Source organism: Juglans regia, chromosome 16 (assembly GCF_001411555.2).
Source record: "Juglans regia cultivar Chandler chromosome 16, Walnut 2.0, whole genome shotgun sequence".
In the NCBI taxonomy this organism is placed as follows: domain Eukaryota; kingdom Viridiplantae; phylum Streptophyta; class Magnoliopsida; order Fagales; family Juglandaceae; genus Juglans; species Juglans regia.
The window spans coordinates 12,663,191-12,682,613 of NC_049916.1; the positions used below are offsets into that span (position 1 = coordinate 12,663,191).

At 39.3% G+C, this 19,423-nt stretch overlaps 1 protein-coding gene across 2 annotated transcripts; it reads right to left on the reverse strand.

Moving 5' to 3' along the window:
• Window positions 1-1,303: 1,303 nt before the first annotated feature.
• On the reverse strand, window positions 1,304-9,723 carry LOC108982025 (probable thimet oligopeptidase). 2 transcript variants are annotated; one of them, XM_035686170.1, is made up of 20 exons: window positions 9,430-9,723; window positions 9,151-9,272; window positions 8,850-9,013; window positions 8,379-8,469; window positions 7,893-8,072; window positions 7,648-7,728; window positions 7,356-7,436; window positions 6,784-6,876; window positions 6,561-6,641; window positions 6,270-6,429; window positions 6,009-6,129; window positions 5,836-5,908; window positions 4,768-4,875; window positions 3,713-3,810; window positions 3,589-3,634; window positions 3,336-3,432; window positions 3,102-3,175; window positions 2,920-3,024; window positions 1,917-1,997; window positions 1,304-1,679 (listed from the first exon to the last, which is right to left on the reverse strand). In XM_035686170.1, exons 1-20 carry the CDS (start codon window positions 9,590-9,592, stop codon window positions 1,569-1,571), a joined length of 2,130 nt encoding a protein of 709 aa, XP_035542063.1. In that variant the 5' UTR covers window positions 9,593-9,723; the 3' UTR covers window positions 1,304-1,568. The 2 variants fall into 2 exon arrangements, with proteins under 2 accessions (XP_035542063.1, XP_018808836.1); XM_018953291.2 differs by having other exon boundaries at window positions 6,270-6,432; window positions 9,430-9,722.
• Window positions 9,724-19,423: the final 9,700 nt, after the last annotated feature.

Here is a 19,423-nt window from a genome sequence, read left to right on the forward strand (position 1 = left end):
AATTAAACTATTTCATCTCATCTCATATAATCATTACAACTTTCTCAAACTTCTACAAAATATAATAAACAATTTAACTTTTTCAAATTCCAAACAAAAAATTATATCATAACAAGATTTTATTCAACTTTCAACAAAACATCTCATTTGAATTACACAATCATATGAGGCCTAAGTAAAAAAAAATAAAAATTGTCGAGACCCAATCGGGACCTACTGTCAGTAGAGTAGCGTTTTTCAATTTGGAAGTATGATTGCAGATTAAATTTCGGTTTGAAGGAGTTTATAACTTTATATCTCATTGCTACACCGATCAGCTCCCCTGACGGCATCTAGCATGCCCATTGAAAATGACCCGCTCACCCAGCATTTGCTAAGTAACAGGATAAAATGCAGCATTAGGAAGTCAATTGAATACAAAGTTCCATGATACTGCCTAGTGCCTACATCTTCATCAACAAACCCCCGCAGAGAAGCAACTCCAGTGTAAGCATCCTGTCGATTAACTAAACTAAGGATTTCAAAATATTTCCACATCAGTGATGCAAATGATGTGTCCACTGACTTTGCAAGTTGAATTCCTCATTCACAGGGCAACACTTGATAATACGCAACAGTAAACTCACAAAGTGACGTATCTTCATATGATTCGTTAAATCTATTTTGCGATAAAAATAACTTTATAATCTATCGTATCATACGAAATCATATCGCTTTGTGACTTTACGTGTAATAATCTTTGAAAGAAAATTAGAAAGCAGATAGGTTTCAATCGTTTTGCTGTTTCAAATCTTTTTTTTTTCAAATACAAAATTTCAAATTTCTAGTGACATCAACACATGCCACTTCAGGATCACTTTAAAAAAAAATAGGACTTGCATATAAAATTCTTCCATGATAAATAACAAGATAAGAAATATCATCCAAGTCACTGAGATCATATTTTGCTGCAATCAGGTAATCCCTGATCATTTTACCTAAGCAGCACCCTGAATGGTCAAGTTACAACAGTCATGCACATAAACCAAATCAAAGCAGATGAGTGCCATGGAACAAAAGATAATAAAACGCCAAAAGATGACGCGTCTGCGGCATCGGGTGAACCTGTGTTTGCATAAACCCTAGTGTAAAATCTATTACCACTGTACTAAAATTGTTCAGGATGCAATTCAAAACAAAATTCTATCACTGAGCATTCACTGCTATTATACCTAGTCATATGAGCATTACACCAGCAGTGAGATTTATCAGTTTGAACTTTGAACAATAAGGCTAATCTATAAAACATAGATACAACCAAAAATAAAACATGCCCTATTTTTACTAGCTACTAAAAATTGTTAGATGCACAGTCCCTAAGCATCCATTAGTGCAAATGTCTGCTAATAATAAATGGCAGCTATAAATAATACAACCATCACCAGAACAAGTACAAAAAGTGGCAATAAATCCCGAACGATAACATGGTGAGAACTCTAATTTCCACTGGCAACAAAACTGCAGGATGCTGAGTCAATTTTTCTTGCAGCAGAGAAATAGGTGGAGAGAAAAAGTACCGCCTGTTTGGATCACACACTATATTCGGCTTTGCTCTCGATAAAAGCTTGAATTGATGGTTCTCTTCCAAGAAAGTCTGACAGAACTTCAACAGGTTCCTTTGCTCCTCCCGGGCCCAATACCTGCCAAAGTATTCATTTTAAAATTTCCACATTAAAAGATATGCCAACTATACCAATTGTACTTTTAATTCACAAGTACAGCATATACCTCGTACCATGCAATTTTTCGGGAAATAAAAGGCAATAAAAAAACTCAACGTAAAGGCTTACTGCCCAACGATATTATCAACAAATGAATCCAATGGAATATTCCACAAATTGTAGCCAACGGTTTTTTAAGTTATCAAACCTATTTACCTTGTTCCTGAACTGCATGCCAACATACTGGTTAGAAGGATCGCCACGAAACTTTGAGGCAAATATATCAGCTGCAAAAACCTTCAGGCATAGTTTTTTTAGGCATAGATGAGGCATCATTAATGTTTAGAGAGAGAGAGTGAGATGGTCAAAGTTAAGCACTTTTCAAATTCTTGGATACGAATGATTGCACATAGCAGCAATTGTGAACAAAGTAGCTAAAACAATCATAATGATCAATACACTTAAAAGGAAATAGATTACTCCATAATATGTGCACCTAATAATAACATAATTATTTTCGAAGCAGGATCTCTACTCATATTCAGCCACATTATTTATTCTTACTTTAAATTATAAATTTGTAAGGTCATATGAATAAATATCATATGAAGTAAAATTTTGAAGGTATAGAACACTTCGTCTTCCATCATCTATGACACTTGGGGATGTTTGGAGAATGAGATGAGATAAGAAATATGTAAATAGTAATGAAATGATTTATAAATAGTAGTGAAGTAGTCTGAGTTAAGATTTTTATGGAGGGTTTTGGGAAAAGAGAGAAAACAAATTGAATAAAAATATTATAAAGTTAAAATATTGTTAGAATATTATTTTTTAATATTATTTTTGTTTTGAAATTTAAAAAAGTTGAATTATTTTTAGTGTTTTGTCTAGAAGTTTGGGAAAGTTGTAATGATTAGATGAAAAAATTGAAGATTTGAAATTGAAAAGTATTTGTGTTTGAGTGATGTTTGAAAAGGAAATGAGATGAGATGAGATGGGATGAGATGAAACCATCTCATCTTCCAAACAACCCCTAACTTCTTTCCTCTATATCTAATCTATTTAGTAATCAGAAAATGTCATGTTCAAACAACTATACAACTAACAAAATAATAATAATAATAATAATAATACATATAACAGAGTTTAAGATTAACAATCTTTCTAGCACATCAATCAGGTGCACAATTAGTTGTAATAAAAGTAAGATCCACACCTCACTCCAAATACGACTGTAACAAGCAGCTTCATAACCAATAACACTACGTGGAAAACATGAAGCTGGATTGGTTCCTTCCAACACCGGCAAACCTAACATCACCTGTAGGAACAAAGTGTTATTATATATCCACAGATGCCATGCAACTTTATAAAGGAAGGATTTTAATCGTTACTTACCTTCGGATGAAGATGCTTGAATAACTCGACAACATCAATATTGTCAGCAGAATGTATAATTTGATCAAAAAGACCTGACAACATAGAAACAGACTGAGTTACAGGAGCAATTATCTGCAGAACCTAATAATTCATAGCCTGTTATGTGTCCACATCCCAACTGTCTGTTTTACAAGTAGTAGTTATCCAGTAGTGAAGTTTTCAATCAGAAAATATGTTAACAAGTTAACTTACAATAAAGAATTTCTTGCTTCAATTTAAGTGCAGAAAAGGAATGTCGCCATCTTTTAAGTGATCTACATGTCTCATCCTTGATGGGCTTTGTGATATCCTACAATTCAATAAATTATATAGCTATGTTAAGAAGATTATATAAAAATAACATTTTGATGTGTTTGAAGAGTGAAGAGGAAAGAGAGGGAGACCAGACTAACAGTCCAAGTGTTTACGATAAAAAGAATCAAATTTTGTCAGAAGCGTGTATCACCTGATGGAAACCAGATATCAACTTCAGAGCAAAACCCTCATAACACCTAAAATTATCCAAAGAATTGAATGTCAGATTTGTATTTTTCTAATAAGAATATGAAACAAAAGGATCCATTACATACAAGTTCTCTAGCACCTGAGCAGGGATCTCCACAAAGTCAGGATCTACACGCAGCCCGGAAAATCTAGCAAAGGTTGCACGATTGCAAATATGTTGGACCTAAAGTCAGCAAAAGACCATTGGCATCAGAGACATTATCACAGCAGATATAATATTTATCATAACTGCTATAGAAACAAACAGCGTTACTTGTCAAGAGAATAAATACACCAAGTGAAGAGACATTGGCCAAAGTCAATCCTGCTATTAAGTTGTGGAGACATTGGCCAAAGCACATAGCCTATACTCCAAAATGACTAGTCAATGATACAATTGGAGCCCCATTAAAACCTTATAAAGAGCAAGAATTTCTCATTACCAAGCAATGTGGGATCTCATACAACACCTACCCTTATCCTTATCATATGGGGTATCACAATCTATCCCCTTAAACTCCTGACGTCCTCGTTGGGCCAGTCCGTCGTAAATAGCACAGCTCAAGCCCCACATTTCTGGTTGGGATAAGCTTTGATACCATTTGTAACGCCCTAATGGAAGGCTCAAGCCACATGGCCTATACTCCAAAAGGACTAGTCAATGATATAATTGGAGTCCCATTGTAACCTTATAAAGAGCAAGAACTTCTTTCCAAACAATGTAGGATCTCATACACGACCTACCCTTATCTTTATCATATGAGATATCATAAGAACCCATCAAATACAAAAAGCTAACTTCCACAAAAAAACAACAGTGCCTGTAGTCCAACTACCATTGTTTTTTCCACTGTAAACACTGTTAGTTTCCTTAGCCAAGGAAATGGGGGTTCAGCCGTTCAGTCTATTTATAAATAGCGCTACCTCTTTTAGATAATGGTTTTCTAAAGCATAGAGAACAAACGAGTCTGGCATCACTGAGACCACCTTCTATACTGCATAAAAACAAAGTGATACAGATATAGCACAATTTCTAAGGCAAAGAAATAATAATAATAAAATAAAATAAGAAAGATACTAGGACAGTATTGGAGAATGCAAGTTCTACTTCAAGATAAAGTTTGGATCAAAGAAAGCATACCACATGTCCAAATTCATGGAAAAGATTAACCACTTCTGAGAATCGCAACAACCCAGGGTGACCACCAACGTCCTTTTCAAATTGAGATATCAGTAGTGCCACAGCTACCTGCTAACAAAACCCAAAGTTAACTAATTTACATGATACTAGTTTATACAATAACAAGGTATGACAAACTATAACCATAAGCATAAACAAAAGATTTGGAACTGTTATAAAGGATAAAAAAATGTTTCAGACAAATTTACAGCAGGCTCTACATGACAGGACTATTTTAAGAGTTCCCGGAGAGAAAGATTCGTAACTCAACCTAGAAATGTAACCTCTTACTTTGGTACTCCAATTTGTAGGACTATCTTTAAACAACTCATGCTTATTTCTTTTTCATTAATACCTTAGATCTACCTTAAAGCCAAGGAACAAAAGCACACATGCATCCATCTGAATATCCATGAGGACATCACCAAAAGCCTGGGGTTAGAGGATCAAAAGGCATGTCAACTAATTCAACTTAGATTCCTAAAGCAGTAGACAATTTGAACACAAGGGCATGAAGCAAGCATGTGGGACACATAATCTCTCATCAACAGGGACACCTAATCTTGTTACGTATAAAACAAATCAGCAACATCTAACATCCATATATTCGTGGAAATATTTATCTGAGATTGTATGTATTTCAGATGACTAAAATCAATGCACCAGGAAGGAGTAACTTGGAAAAAGAAACATATGTGGTGATCCTGTGATTGTTGTTGGTGGCAGTGGTGGTGGTGATAATGGTGTCACCAGTGGAAGAAGAGGTGGACTAGTGGTTTTGGATGTATTTTCTGGCAGCAGTGGCATTATCAGGATGATGGAGATAGTACTGAGATGAGGAAATGATAATTAGTTTCTTAAGGTAGAACTTTGCCACAACTTCAAAGTTTACTACCAAAAATTAGAACTCTATGAAAATAAATCAAGATGACCCTAAAAGTCCAATCCAGCACCACAAGGCTTAATTTCACAAATGTCAACTTTGTTTCCATGGACTTAAAGCAGAAATGGTTAAGTAATAATAATCACCTGCCGTGCACCATCTACTGATAATGCACCATTTTGAAGAGCCACCACGCAGGTATTACCATACTTTTCTTCCCTGTCCAAGTATACAACATATCCCCATGTCTTTCAAACTCAAAAGGTAAATAAAAAATAGATCAAGAGCTGAACATGTAAAAACTTGAAGTGAACCAAACCTCGTGTACAGATCTAGGTAGAAATAACCCAAGAGTTCACCAGAACTCAAGTCAAAAACTGAAAAAACACAAACATCATCATGCCAAACCTCAGCATCTGCAATTTCCTCAAACCTTAAACCTGTGTGGAATAAAGACGAAAGGATAAGTATCACTACTTACACCTGAAATGAAGAAGTCAACTAGATGTAATTAAATCATTTGTGATCAATATGTTACAAAGAATGTCCCAATTCCATCTGAAGTTAAATCTGTGATTACCAAAAAGGTCTTGGAAAATTTTGAAGACCCCAGACAAAACCAAATTGACAGGAAAGTATTGCTTAAGAGCTCCGAAGTCAAGATCAAACTTCTGTTCTTCAACCCTCTTTGCATAGTATAATAGATCCTCAATTCCAAATGGAATATCACCTTCCTCTTTCTTCTGATAGCCCCATCAGATACAAAAACAAGAAGTCAATGGCAAACAGTGCAGAGTAGACTTTAGCAACTACCTTACAACCTTAAAGTAGCCATACCCAGAAAATTTTAAAAAAATAAATAAATACTAACCTTTAAGTCCTTCATCATATTAAGTTCTTTATTAGCCAAGTTGGTTAAATTGACTGAGATGTCCTCTAGGAACTCAAATACCTGGACACAGTGAGAAGATATAAAGAAGGTTAAAACGAGATTCAGTGAAAGGTATCAAGAAAAAGAGCATACAGATGCATTATTTAAAACAGGCCTTAGAGTAACAGTGTATACTATTGCTTTATGGTAACACTATATAAACCTTTGAGGGTGTCTTAGCCATTCTAAGATCCACGGCATAGTCTGCATAGTTTGAATAACCAAGCAAGCGAGCATATTTATGGCGCAGTTTGACCTGAATCATAAGAAAACAATATCGATGCATGACAGCGTAATAAAAAGTGGCAGTTGATGGTACAGAAAAACTAAATCCTCAAATAGAAAATACATCATTATGAGCTAAATATTTAAGATATGCCAACAAGAATCTCCTTTAGAAAAATGGTTACCTGATCGCCATTAATTTGCATAAAACAAAAAGATACAACAGTTGCTTCATACCAGCTGATATACTTCCCTAATGGGTTCATTTACTAAATCCAATTGGCACTTTCACAATATTAGGTTTCCTGAGTTGTGAACCAACAACAAAACTTGTAGTGATGCTAATAAACTCACAGAAGCTTTCTTTAAAACAACCACAGCAATGTTACCATTTTAAGAAGTCCATATAATATCTTTAAATTTTAGTGTTAAAATCAACTTATCATTTACATTACAGAAAGTCAGAAGTTTTCATGTCAAAACAAAGGGATTTGTATGATGAATTTATACCAAGTTTTCTAAGACGGCAACATTGACTTCTCCACATCTCTTCCCATATGCCACAGCTACCATTTTCCTTGTAGTTCCTACCTTCACAGGCTCAAAATTGTTGTTAACTTAATAAATACATGTCCCAGTCCGAAATAAGTGGCAAGAACTGCATCAGAAAGCAATTACAAACAAAAACAACAAAGCACAGTAAATGCATTCATTACTGCCATCAATGAATGCAGATTAATGCACGTACAAGTTTTGCGCCAGCACAGGGCAGAGCAAAATTAATGAACCCAGAATGTAATACCTGGCAAAGTTCAAGCACTGCCGCAACATAATTACTTCTTAGGATGACCTTGAATTTACCATTTTCAGCTGTGTCTAAGCCCTGCCCAAGAACAAAGTCTTTCAAGCAAAACAAAACACTACATTGAAAAAGTACAGGCTCCTTACACATTGAAAACTTATTACTTCCCTGACTGAGATTGGAAAGTAGCATTCAAGAAAAGTTCACATGGAAAATAGAAAAGAGTAAAGAGAGACATATCACACCTTAAGGAAATCTGGAGGTAAACCAGCTAACTCAGCCTCACTGAAGAGAAGAAAAGTACTATCATCATTCAGATTTTTTATATATTGCAAGCTTAGCTCATCTATTTGAGCTCTCAACCGATGCATTTCCTCTCTCTTTGTCACAGTAATGCTCAAACCATTCCGCTCAAAGTCTCTAACCTGTCACTGATTAAAATAAAATAAATATCCAGATCTAACTTTTGATGAAGATTACTGAAGTCCTTGCTGAAATGTATCAAATAAAAGATATAGTAGTTTCCATATAAGTGCTTGTGTTTTATAGATGGCATAGGTATTGGTAAATAACCATTCCAACCATCAAGCAAGTACTTACTAAGTGAGAAGGCCAAATAACTGTCATAGAATTAAAATAATTAACCAAGAAAGGTAACATACTGGCACACGCACTCTCAAGCTGAGTATATATTCACACTTGGATGCGTTTGCACATGTATTTGCTCTTACCAGGCTCTGAATGTAGTGTTTAGCTTCAGCATTCATCCATTCCCCCCTTGCAGCAATGGCTTTGATGACTCGGTAAACATCTTCACGCTTGCTGTTCGACTTGCATGAAATACACAAAATCTTTATTTGCATACCAACTACAGTGAATGAAAATTAATTACTTTTGTTCCTCCATACATAATGTAAGGTTTAGTCTATTTTCAGTGACAAATTATACATGCACCCAGTATACCGCTCTTATGAAAAGGCACAAGGTTTCATCATTTTTCCGACAATATTCCAACAATATGACATTGCTAACCAGCTTGAGTTAAGTATGTCAATTGGACTTCTTTTCAAGGGTAAGCGCACATGGACATATAGTATGTCTGAATCAGTTGCACCAATCCATTGGATGGAGGAAATGGTAAAAGAGAAGGTAAGTAAGGACCTGAAAATAAATAAATAAACAAACAACTACATAAGCAAAACCTGCACATCAGAACATGACCATCTATTCTTCGCTCAGCTTCAGCACTTGCTTTGCGCACATCATCTGAAGTGGACACCAACTTCGCAAACAAGCAAGACTGCATCAGCGGGAAGTGTCGTGCCTCTAATTCTGCCAGAGGGGAAACAACATTCTTGTACGTGACCTGCAGTTTTGAATTCATTAAAGTAATGATGTAAGCTTAGAAAACAGCAATTTTTTTCCGAGCAATAATTGCATCATAAGATAGTCAATGTTATTTGATATCGCCAGATGTTCAACAAGCTGGGAACTTGTCGATACCTTGTCGAGAGGAACAGAAGCAACTCTATCATGAACTGATTTAGAGTTCGCAATGATTCGGTCAGCTAATCTGCGAATCTCCGACGCCGAGAGATTGACACAAACATTAGAGCCCGGAAGATCTGATGTATAAAATTAAAAACACACAAATAAAGATTCAAACAGTGACTGTCACAGAGAAACAGAAACTTGAAGCAGTCAATGCATAGTTAATGAATTGATTAGAGTTTTGTGTTTGTGGTTGTTATCCTGGAAATTTCGAGTACAAGAAGAAGAAACCTTTATTCTTCTTAGTCTTCTTCTTGTGGGAGTTGAAGACGGAGATAGCGAGGTTGACAGCAAGAGCGAGCAAAGCAGCTGCTCCGGTAAGGGCAAGGACGTTTCTTCGGTCTCTCTTATGCTCGGTAGCCATTTTATCAGCTGTTCCTTGACTTTCAGTCATATCTATCTCTCTTTCTCTCCCTCTATAAGCTTTCTCGCTCACCAAACGGCTCTAGGGAGGGAAATTTGGAGGCCGAGCGGTCAGAACGAGATGCAATCGGGGCCTTTGTTTGAAGTATTTTAAATATTTTGGTGGGTAAGAAGGAAGTACGACCCTGGCGCCCTTGGATTGCGCCAAATGCTATTAATTGGCCGAGGGCATAGGTGTCAGAGAAATTAAATATGGGCAAATGCTAAATTTAAGGTGGACTGTCTTGCTATCATCTCACCTCCGACGTCATAGTGTTAAGGAGACGTTTGGATTCGAAAGAGATCTCAGCTCATCTCAACTTATCTCAACTCATCTCAACTCATTTTACTATTATTTATTACTATTCAGTAACTTTAACTCACAAATCTTACTACTATTCACAACTCATCTCATTACTATTCACAATCCATCTTAACTCATTTCAAGTCATTTCAACTCATCTCAACTCATTTTCGAATCCAAACGTCTAATTAACTTTTAGATTACACTTTTCATAAGAATTGAATTTTTTTTTAATTTTATTTTAGAGGAATTAAATACTTTTATTGCTATGAAACTCTATGAAAGAGAAATACAAAGATAAATATCATTTAAGGTCCGTTTAGATTCAGAAATTTTTTTTATCTCATTTCATATTATCATTACAACTTTTTTAAATTTTCACAAAATATAATAAATAATTTAATTTTTTTAAATTTTAAAATAATAATAATATTAAAAAATAATATTCTAACAATATTTTTTTCAACTTTTATTTTTTATCTAAAATCATCTTATCTCTAAATCTAAACCATCTATAATTCAATGAGTACATAAGTTATATCTAGTGCATTTTTGGCTAAACAATATGCCACTTATTAGTATTTCGCTTGATGTGTTTGACAGACCAACACTCAAACTTGCTAAGAATCTTTTTCACATTAGAGATGAACATCCAAATGTGATTCCAATGTTCTCCTTGTCCTTATATAACATTGACTGCGGCGCCCCCGACCCCCATGTAGAGAAAACACGAGAATCAAGATGTCGGGATGATGACAACACGGTCACACATTCCAACGAAGTGCCAGTGTGTGTACATGCAACGGTGTACAAATAAAAAACGCAGCGGTTAATCAAGTCTACTAAGTACCAGAATTTAAATACAAACTAAACATCAGTAAAGTTTTAAAAGCAGTTATACAGTCATCCAAAAATAAAGTTAACACATGTCCCAAAAATACAAAAGGGTAAAATAAATAACAAGCTAGTGATCCCAGATCACTCCTCGGGCGGAGCCGTCTCCTCAGGCTCACCCTCCTCCTCCTCATCTGCATCAAAATCTGCGTTACCACAGAATGGTACCGCAGGTAAGTATAACCCAAAAAAATAATATCCTCAGGAATAAAAATGCATTAATGCCACCAACATGTATGCATATGAAGAAATATGCATTTTCCTCAAAATATCATTTTCCCCGAAAATGATTAATTTTCCAACACACGCCAAAATCCCATTTGGCCCAAAAATAATCCGTAAAACATTTTCCCAGAAAATGAATTACACAAAATCCAACACACGCTATTTTCCCAGAAAATAGTCCATTTTTAATGTATGCACCATGATCTCCCCTATGGGTCATCCGCACACCCTGGCTTCGTAGCGATGCCCACTTTCGCGCCCAACACGTTAGTGGGAAACATCCACTACACAACGAGCGATGCCCAGTTCCGCGCCCAGCGCGTACGTAACCAAGCATCCTCTAGTCCCCGCCAGCAGAAGGACCACGGAGTCGGCACGAATCTCTCGTCCGATCCCATTGTCGCCCAGCGACAATCCAGGGGACGTTACTCAGTTTATTCCGCTCCCGAGTAACCAGAGGAGCTCCACCGAGATAATGCCCCATCTCGGCTTGGGGTTCGTGATACACACGCACCCAACAAATCATTCACATGAAAACCCAGTTTTCATAAACACATGAACATGAATGCAATACACGAAAACCCAGTTTTCCTTTACAAACATGAACATGCATGAAATAATGAAATGCACATGAACCAACCAATCCAAAATCCATCAATAACCAATAACCAATAACCAATCCAATCCAATCAAACCAACAACTCCAATCACAAATCCATCCGACCCCCGTACTCCTCGGACTCAGTCCGGCATGCCAAAAAATACAGTGAAATGGGTTAGTGCAAAAATACATAAAATTCATGAGAATTCTTTGGAGAAATACTTACAGCGCTATATGATAATTTCCGGAGGATCACGAAGCTGAAAAAGGCGACGTCTGAGCAACACCATAGTGTAAAATACACTGTGGCCGTGGGTCACAAATACCCACTTTCCAACGGAGACAAACGAAGACCCCAAAATGATATGGTAGGGCTTAGAGAGGTCGGGGATGAAGTGGTAGGAAGATGGTGGCCAATGGTGGCGCGACGGCGGCGGCGGGGTTGGGTCCAATGGGTTGCCAAGAGGTCGGGGATGAAGTGGTAGGAAGATGGTGGCCAATGGTGGCGCGACGGCGGCGCGCGAAGGAGGTGAAGGCCGCGGCTTCAAGCCGTGCGTGGAGGCTAACGACGGCGAGTTAGGGGCTGAGGTTGGTGGGGGTTGATGACCGGCGGGAGGGGAAGCTACTGGGCTGGGCGGTGTAGGTCACGGCGGCGCGGCGGCAGTGGGTTGGGGGTGGACGACGGAACGCACGGGAGAGAGGGAGAATGCAGCTCGAGCGGGAAGAAGGAAAAATAAGGAGGAAGAAAAAGAAAAGAAAGAAAAGAAAAGGAGGAAAAGAAAAATAGGAGAAAAGAAATGAGGTCCAATCCTCATAACTTGGGTAACAAAATGATCCAACAGAAACGACTTTAAAACCATAAGTTAAATAAAATAATTTAAACGTAATGGTAAAGTCAAATTGAAATAATTAAATCACACAGTAGTTAATTTAAATATTAAAAGCAATTTAAATGCATATAAATAAATAAATATCAAGAAAGCACATAAAAATAATTTTCACCAAATTAAAAATCCTAAAAATAACCCAATTAAAATCCAGAAATTTTAAAACAAGAGAATAATTTTTTGAATAACATAAAAATAATCATTCAATAAAAATACACTAAAATACGGGGGTGTTACATCCTCCCCTCCTTAAAAAAAATTTCGTCCTCGAAATTAGCAAGGTCAAATATTAAACTAAGATAGGATCAAGATTCAATCGAGAGCATACTTAGAACATACCGACAATTTCAATCAAACAAGTAAGGATAAAGCTCCCTCATGTCGGCTTCTCTTTCCCAAGAGTAATCTTGAGCCAACGGATCACCCCATGACACTTTCACCATAGGTATTGCCTTGGACCTTAATCTTTACTCTTTCCAATCAACAATCTGCGTCGGGGTAACTTCATAAGTAAGGTTAGGCTGAAGTTGAATGCGTTCAGGGTCAACAAAACGTGGCTCTTGCTGTCCAAAACTCTTCTTCAACGAAGACACATGAAACACATCATGAACATCCCCAAAATAATCCGGCAAGGCAACTCTATAAGCAACAAGCCCAACTTTCTCTACGATCTGAAAAGGGCCAACATATCTTGGACTAAGCTTTCCTTTCTTACCAAAGCGCTTAACGCCTTTCATAGGAGAGACTTTAAGATAAACCCAATCACTTTCTTCAAAGGATAAGTCTCTTCTTCTTGTATCTGCGTAACTCTTCTGGCGACTTTGCGCTTCTGCCATTTTAGTCCTTATAAACTGAACTTGATCCTTCATTTCTTGAATTATCTCAGGCCCAAACAATTTGCTCTCACCAACTTCATCCCAACACAAAGGCGATCTACACTTCCTCCCATACAAAGCTTCATACGGGGCCATCTGAATGGAGGAATGAAAACTGTTATTATAAGAGAATTCAATAAGCGGTAGATGATTCTCCCAACTTCCTTGAAATCCTATGACACAAGACCGCAACATATCCTCCAGAGTCTGAATAGTACGCTCTGATTGACCATCAGTTTGAGGGTGATATGCACTACTAAACTTCAACTTAGTGCCTAAAGCCGCCTGCAAGCTCTTCCAAAAATGGGACGTAAACCGCGGGTCCCGATCTGACACGATACTCTTGGGTACTCCATGCAAACGCACTATCTCCTTGACATATAACCGAGTCAACTTACCCAAAGAGTCGGTATTATTAACAGGCAAGAAATGGGCACTCTTGGTCAACCGATCAACAATCACCCAAATTGAGTTCTTCCCACTAGGAGTCCTCGGCAAACCCACAACAAAATCCATAGAAATATCATCCCACTTCCACTCAGGAATAGGGAGAGGTTGAAGTCTACCAGCAGGTCTTTGATGCTCAGCCTTCACTCGACGGCACGTGTCACATTTCTCAATAAACAAAGCGATGTCCAACTTCATTCCTTCCCACCAGAAATTCCTCTTTAAATCTCGATACATTTTCGTGCTTCCTGGATGAACTGAATAAGGAGCCGCATGGGCTTCTGCCAAAATCCGCTCTTTAAATTCAGAATCTCGGGGAATCACTCTACGATCCTGAAACCGAAGAATACCATCCTTATCCAAGCTGTAATGCAGGGGTCCTCTAGACTTCCTAACTCTTTTCCTGATAGCTAACAACTTAGGATCCCTTCTTTGAAGAGTCTTCAATTCTTCAAAATCCACTACTCGGACATCCAAGACTGACGATAACAATTCCTCTTGCTGTGAACTCTCGATAAGAAGTCTCTTCATACCACAAAGGAGAGAGTCCAGATCTGATGACTCTGCTTCATCCACTTGTTGAGATTTTCTACTCAAAGCATCATCGACTAGATTCGCCTTTCCTGGATGATACTTGATCTCACATTGATAGTCGCTAATCAGCTCTAACCACCGCCTCTGTCTCATATTGAGATTCTTCTGAGTAAATAGATGCTTCAAGCTCTTGTGATCAGTATAAACTTCACAGGCTTCACCATACAGATAATGCCGCCAAATCTTAAGAGCAAAAACTATTGCTGCCAACTCCAAATCATGTGTGGGATAATTCCTTTCATGAATTTTCAGCTGACGAGATGCATAAGCAACAACCCGTCCCTCTTGCATAAGAACGCATCCCAACCCGAATTTGGATGCATCACTAAAAATCACAAATGGCTTGTGTGGCTCTGGAAGTGCCAAAACAGGTGCCATTGTCAATCTTCTCTTCAACTCTTGAAAACTTCTCTCACATTTGTCAGACCATACAAACTCCGTATTCTTCCTAGTCAAGGCAGTGAGAGGTCATGATAGTCGAGAAAAACCTTCCACAAATCTTCGATAGTAACCGGCAAGTCCCAAGAAACTTCGTATCTCACGAACTGTTGAAGGGCGAGGCCATGACAAAACAGCTTCTACTTTACTAGGATCTACAGCCACCCCTTCTTGAGAAATCACATGTCCAAGAAACTTAACTTCTTCTAACCAGAATTCACACTTGCTCAACTTAGCGTACAATTGATGCTCTCTTAATTTTCCAAGTGCCAGACGAAGGTGACAAGCATGCTCTTCCAAGTCTCGGGAATAAATCAGAATGTCGTCAAGAAACACCACCACAAAAGAGTCCAAAAAGGGTCGAAACACCCGATTCATTAAATCCATAAAAGCGGCTGGAGCGTTCGCTAACCCAAAAGACATCACTTTAAATTCATAATGCCCATACCTCGTCCTGAAAGCAGTCTTGGGCACGTCCTTATCCCTTATCCTCAGCTGATAGTACCCTGATCTCAAGTCAATCTTCGAAAAGACAGCTGCTCCCTGAAGCTGGTCAAACAGATCATCAATTCTTGGAAGAGGGTACTTGTTCTTGATAGTCACCTTGTTAAGCTCCCGATAGTCTATACACATTCTGAGAGTACCATCTTTCTTCTTGACAAACAATACAAGTGCTCCCCATGGTGAAGTACTAGGCTGAATAAATCCTTTGTCAGCCAATTCTCACAATTGAGTCTTCAACTCTTTTAACTCGGCCGGTGCCATGCGGTAAGGAGCCTTATGCACAGGAGCCGCCCCGGGTTCCAGATCAATAACAAATTCCATATCGCGAACGGGAGGCAATCCAGGTAACTCGTCCACGAACACATCGGGAAATTCTTCCACCACTGGAATATCCGCTAAAGATTTCTTCTCAGATGGTGTAGATACGACTTGGACCAAAAAAGCATCTGCCCCACAAGCTATATCTCTCTTAGCTTGAACTGCTGATATAATTGATGGTCTTGCCTTTAACTTACTTCCCACGAATTCCAAATAATCCCCATCCGAGAGTTGAAAACCAATTACTCGGCTTCTACAATCAATATTCGCAGAATATCGATACAGCCAATCCATACCCAAAATTATATCAAAACCAAGCAACTTGAATACAATCAAATCCGCATCCAGTGTCCTTCCACCCAGATCCAAAGGACAACCCAAAGCAACCTTGGAGCAACACACGATCTCGCCATTGGGAAGAGCCACAACTAAGGATTGCGGTAGAGGTTCTATAACCAAATTGCACATCCGTGCAAACGTGGCAGACACAAAAGATTGGGACGCCCCAGAATCAAACAAAGTACAAGCATAAAAATCATATAGACGAACTCTTCCTGATGCAAACACAACCACCAGACAAATTCAAAAAACCCAACCACACCAAACATTAAATCCAAATAAATAACTACAAACATACCAGTAATCACCCCAGCGTCGTGGGTCTCTGGAGCCTCATAATCCACATCGCCTGGAGTCACTGCATAGACCCGGGCTTGTACCAACTGTCTCTGGCTGCCCCTTCCACCTCGTCGACCTCTTCGTCCTCCTTGGCCACCTTGAACTCTTGTAGGACACTCCCGAGCAAAGTGACCTGGCTGGCCACAATTATAACACTGAATTCCCCTCTGACCACAATCGCCCTCATGGGCTCTATTGCATCTAGGGCATACTGGAGTCCGACCCCCTGCACGAACACCGGAGGTTGTATGTGGACGGGTCCCGGTCCTCTGAACAAACTTCTGCTACGATCCAGAACTACTTCCTTCACCAAGATAACTCCGTCTTTTCTGACCAGGAGGGGAGCCCACTACAAAGCTATTCTCTCGCTCTGCGATACTGGCCAAGTCTACCAACTTCTGAAATTCCACAATTTGAAGACAAGCCACTTGTCTGCGTATTTCGGGGCGCAGACCCTCCATGAAACGCTCAACCTGCAACTCTTCTGAGGCAATAAGGTGAGGAGCGAACCGTCCAAGCTCCATAAATTTCCTTGCATACTGCTCAACAGTCATGCCTCCTTGAACCAAATTATTGAACTCCCGAGCCTTTTGCCTTCTCACCGAAACAGGAAAATATCGATCATCAAATTCCTTTTTAAACTGCTGCCAAGACACAGCAGCCAAGGATCCTAACTCCATTTCTAGGAGTGACTGCTTGGTCTCCCACCAGTATGCTGCTTCACCCTGTAGCATATAGCTTGCATACAAAACCATCTGGACCTCAGTACACCCACAGACTTCAAAGGTTCTTTCCAAATCTAGAATCCACCTCCTAGCTCGCATTGGATCCTCCTCGCCAGAAAAGGCAGGAGTCCTATGCGCCAGGAAGCGCTCATAGGTGCACCCCACTTGGACCGCTCTATTTAGATCTCCTTGCGGCGGTCAGAAATTCTGCTCGAACAAGTCTGACATCCTATTCAACGCCCTCGTAATGGCATCATTTCTTTCACCCCTGGGTAGCTCATCCTCGGGCACATCAGCTTGCCTTCTTGGTCTCACCATAGTCCTGTCATAGAGCAACCTCCAACCTCGCTTAAATCCAGATAAAACCAAACTCAACCAAAAGCAACACAAAAAAAAAATACAATAAGATAAAATTAAATTAAATAACATCAATTAACATAAAATAAAATAACAATAAACTCATAATATCTCATATTTATTTTTAAAATAATCATTTAACTTACAACACTTAAAAAAAAAAATTATTTTAAAACAATAAAATAATTTCTGGTACTATCCTAAGGGACATGTGGTTTTACCCAGAGCCAAACTGCTCTGATACCACCTGTGGCGCCCCCGACCCCCATGTAGAGAAAACACGAGAATCGAGACGCCGAGATGATGACAACACGGTCACACATCCCAACGAAGTGCCAGTGTGTGTACATGCAACGGTGTACAAATAAAAAACGCAGCGGTTAATCAAGTCTACTAAGTACCAGAATTTAAATACAAACTAAACATCAGTAAAGTTTTAAAAGCAGTTATACAGTCATCCAAAAATAAAGTTAACACATGTCCCAAAAATACAAAAGGGTAAAATAAATAACAAGCTACTGATCCCAGATCACTCATCGGGCGGAGCCGTCTCCTCAGGCTCACCCTCCTCCTCCTCATCTGCATCAAAATCTACGTTACCACAGAATGGTACCGCAGGTAAGTATAACCCAAAAAAAATAATATCCTCAGGAATAAAAATGCATTAATGCCACCAACATGTATGCATATGAAGAAATATGCATTTTCCTCAAAATATCATTTTCCCCGAAAATGATTAATTTTCCAACACACGCCAAAATCCCATTTGGCCCAAAAATAATCCGTAAAATATTTTCCCAGAAAATGAATTACACAAAATCCAACGCACGCTATTTTCCCAGAAAATAGTCCATTTTTAATGTATGCACCATGATCTCCCCTATGGGTCATCCGCACACCCTGGCTTCGTAGCGATGCCCACTTTCGCGCCCAACACGTTAGTGGGAACATCCACTACACACCGAGCGATGCCCAGTTTCGCGCCCAGCACGTACATAACCAAGCATCCTCTAGTCCCCGCCAACAGAAGGACCACGGAGTCGGCACGAATCTCTCGTCCGATCCCATTGTCGCCCAGCGACAATCCAGGGGACGTTACTCAGTTTATTCCGCTCCCGAGTAACCAGAGGAGCTCCACCGAGATAATGCCCCATCTCGGCTTGGGGTTCGTGATACACCCGCACCCAACAAATCATTCACATGAAAACCCAGTTTTCATAAACACATGAACATGAATGCAATACACGAAAACCCAGTTTTCCTTTACAAACATGAACATGCATGAAATAATGAAATGCACATGAACCAACCAATCCAAAATCCATCAATAACCAATAACCAATAACCAATCCAATCAAACCAACAACTCCAATCACAAATCCATCCGACCCCCGAACTCCTCGGACTCAGTCCGGCATGCCAAAAAAATACAGTGAAATGGGTTAGTGCAAAAATACATAAAATTCATGAGAATTCTTTGGAGAAATACTTACAGCGCTATATGATAATTTCCGGAGGATCACGAAGTTGAAAAAGGCGACGTCTGAGCAACACCACAGTGTAAAATACACTGTGGTCGTGGGTCACAAATACCCACTTTTCAACGGAGACAAACGAAGACCCCAAAATGATAGGGTAGGGCCTAGAGAGGTCGGTGAAGCCAATGGTGGTGGTGGTTTGCCGTGGATGACGGCGCAAATGGTGGTTTAAGGCCAAAAATGTACAAATCGGAAATGGACTTGGTGGAGCTTCACCGGTGACGGATCGGAGCCGGGGTTGGGTCCAATGGGTTGCCAAGAGGTCGGGGATGAAGTGGTAGGAAGATGGTGGCCAATGGTGGCGCGACGGCGGCGCACGAAGGAGGTGAAGGCCGCGGCTTCAAGCCGTGCGTGGAGGCTAACGGCGGCGAGTTAGGGGCTGAGGTTGGTGGGGGTTGATGACCGGCGGGAGGGGAAGCTACTGGGCTGGGCGGTGTA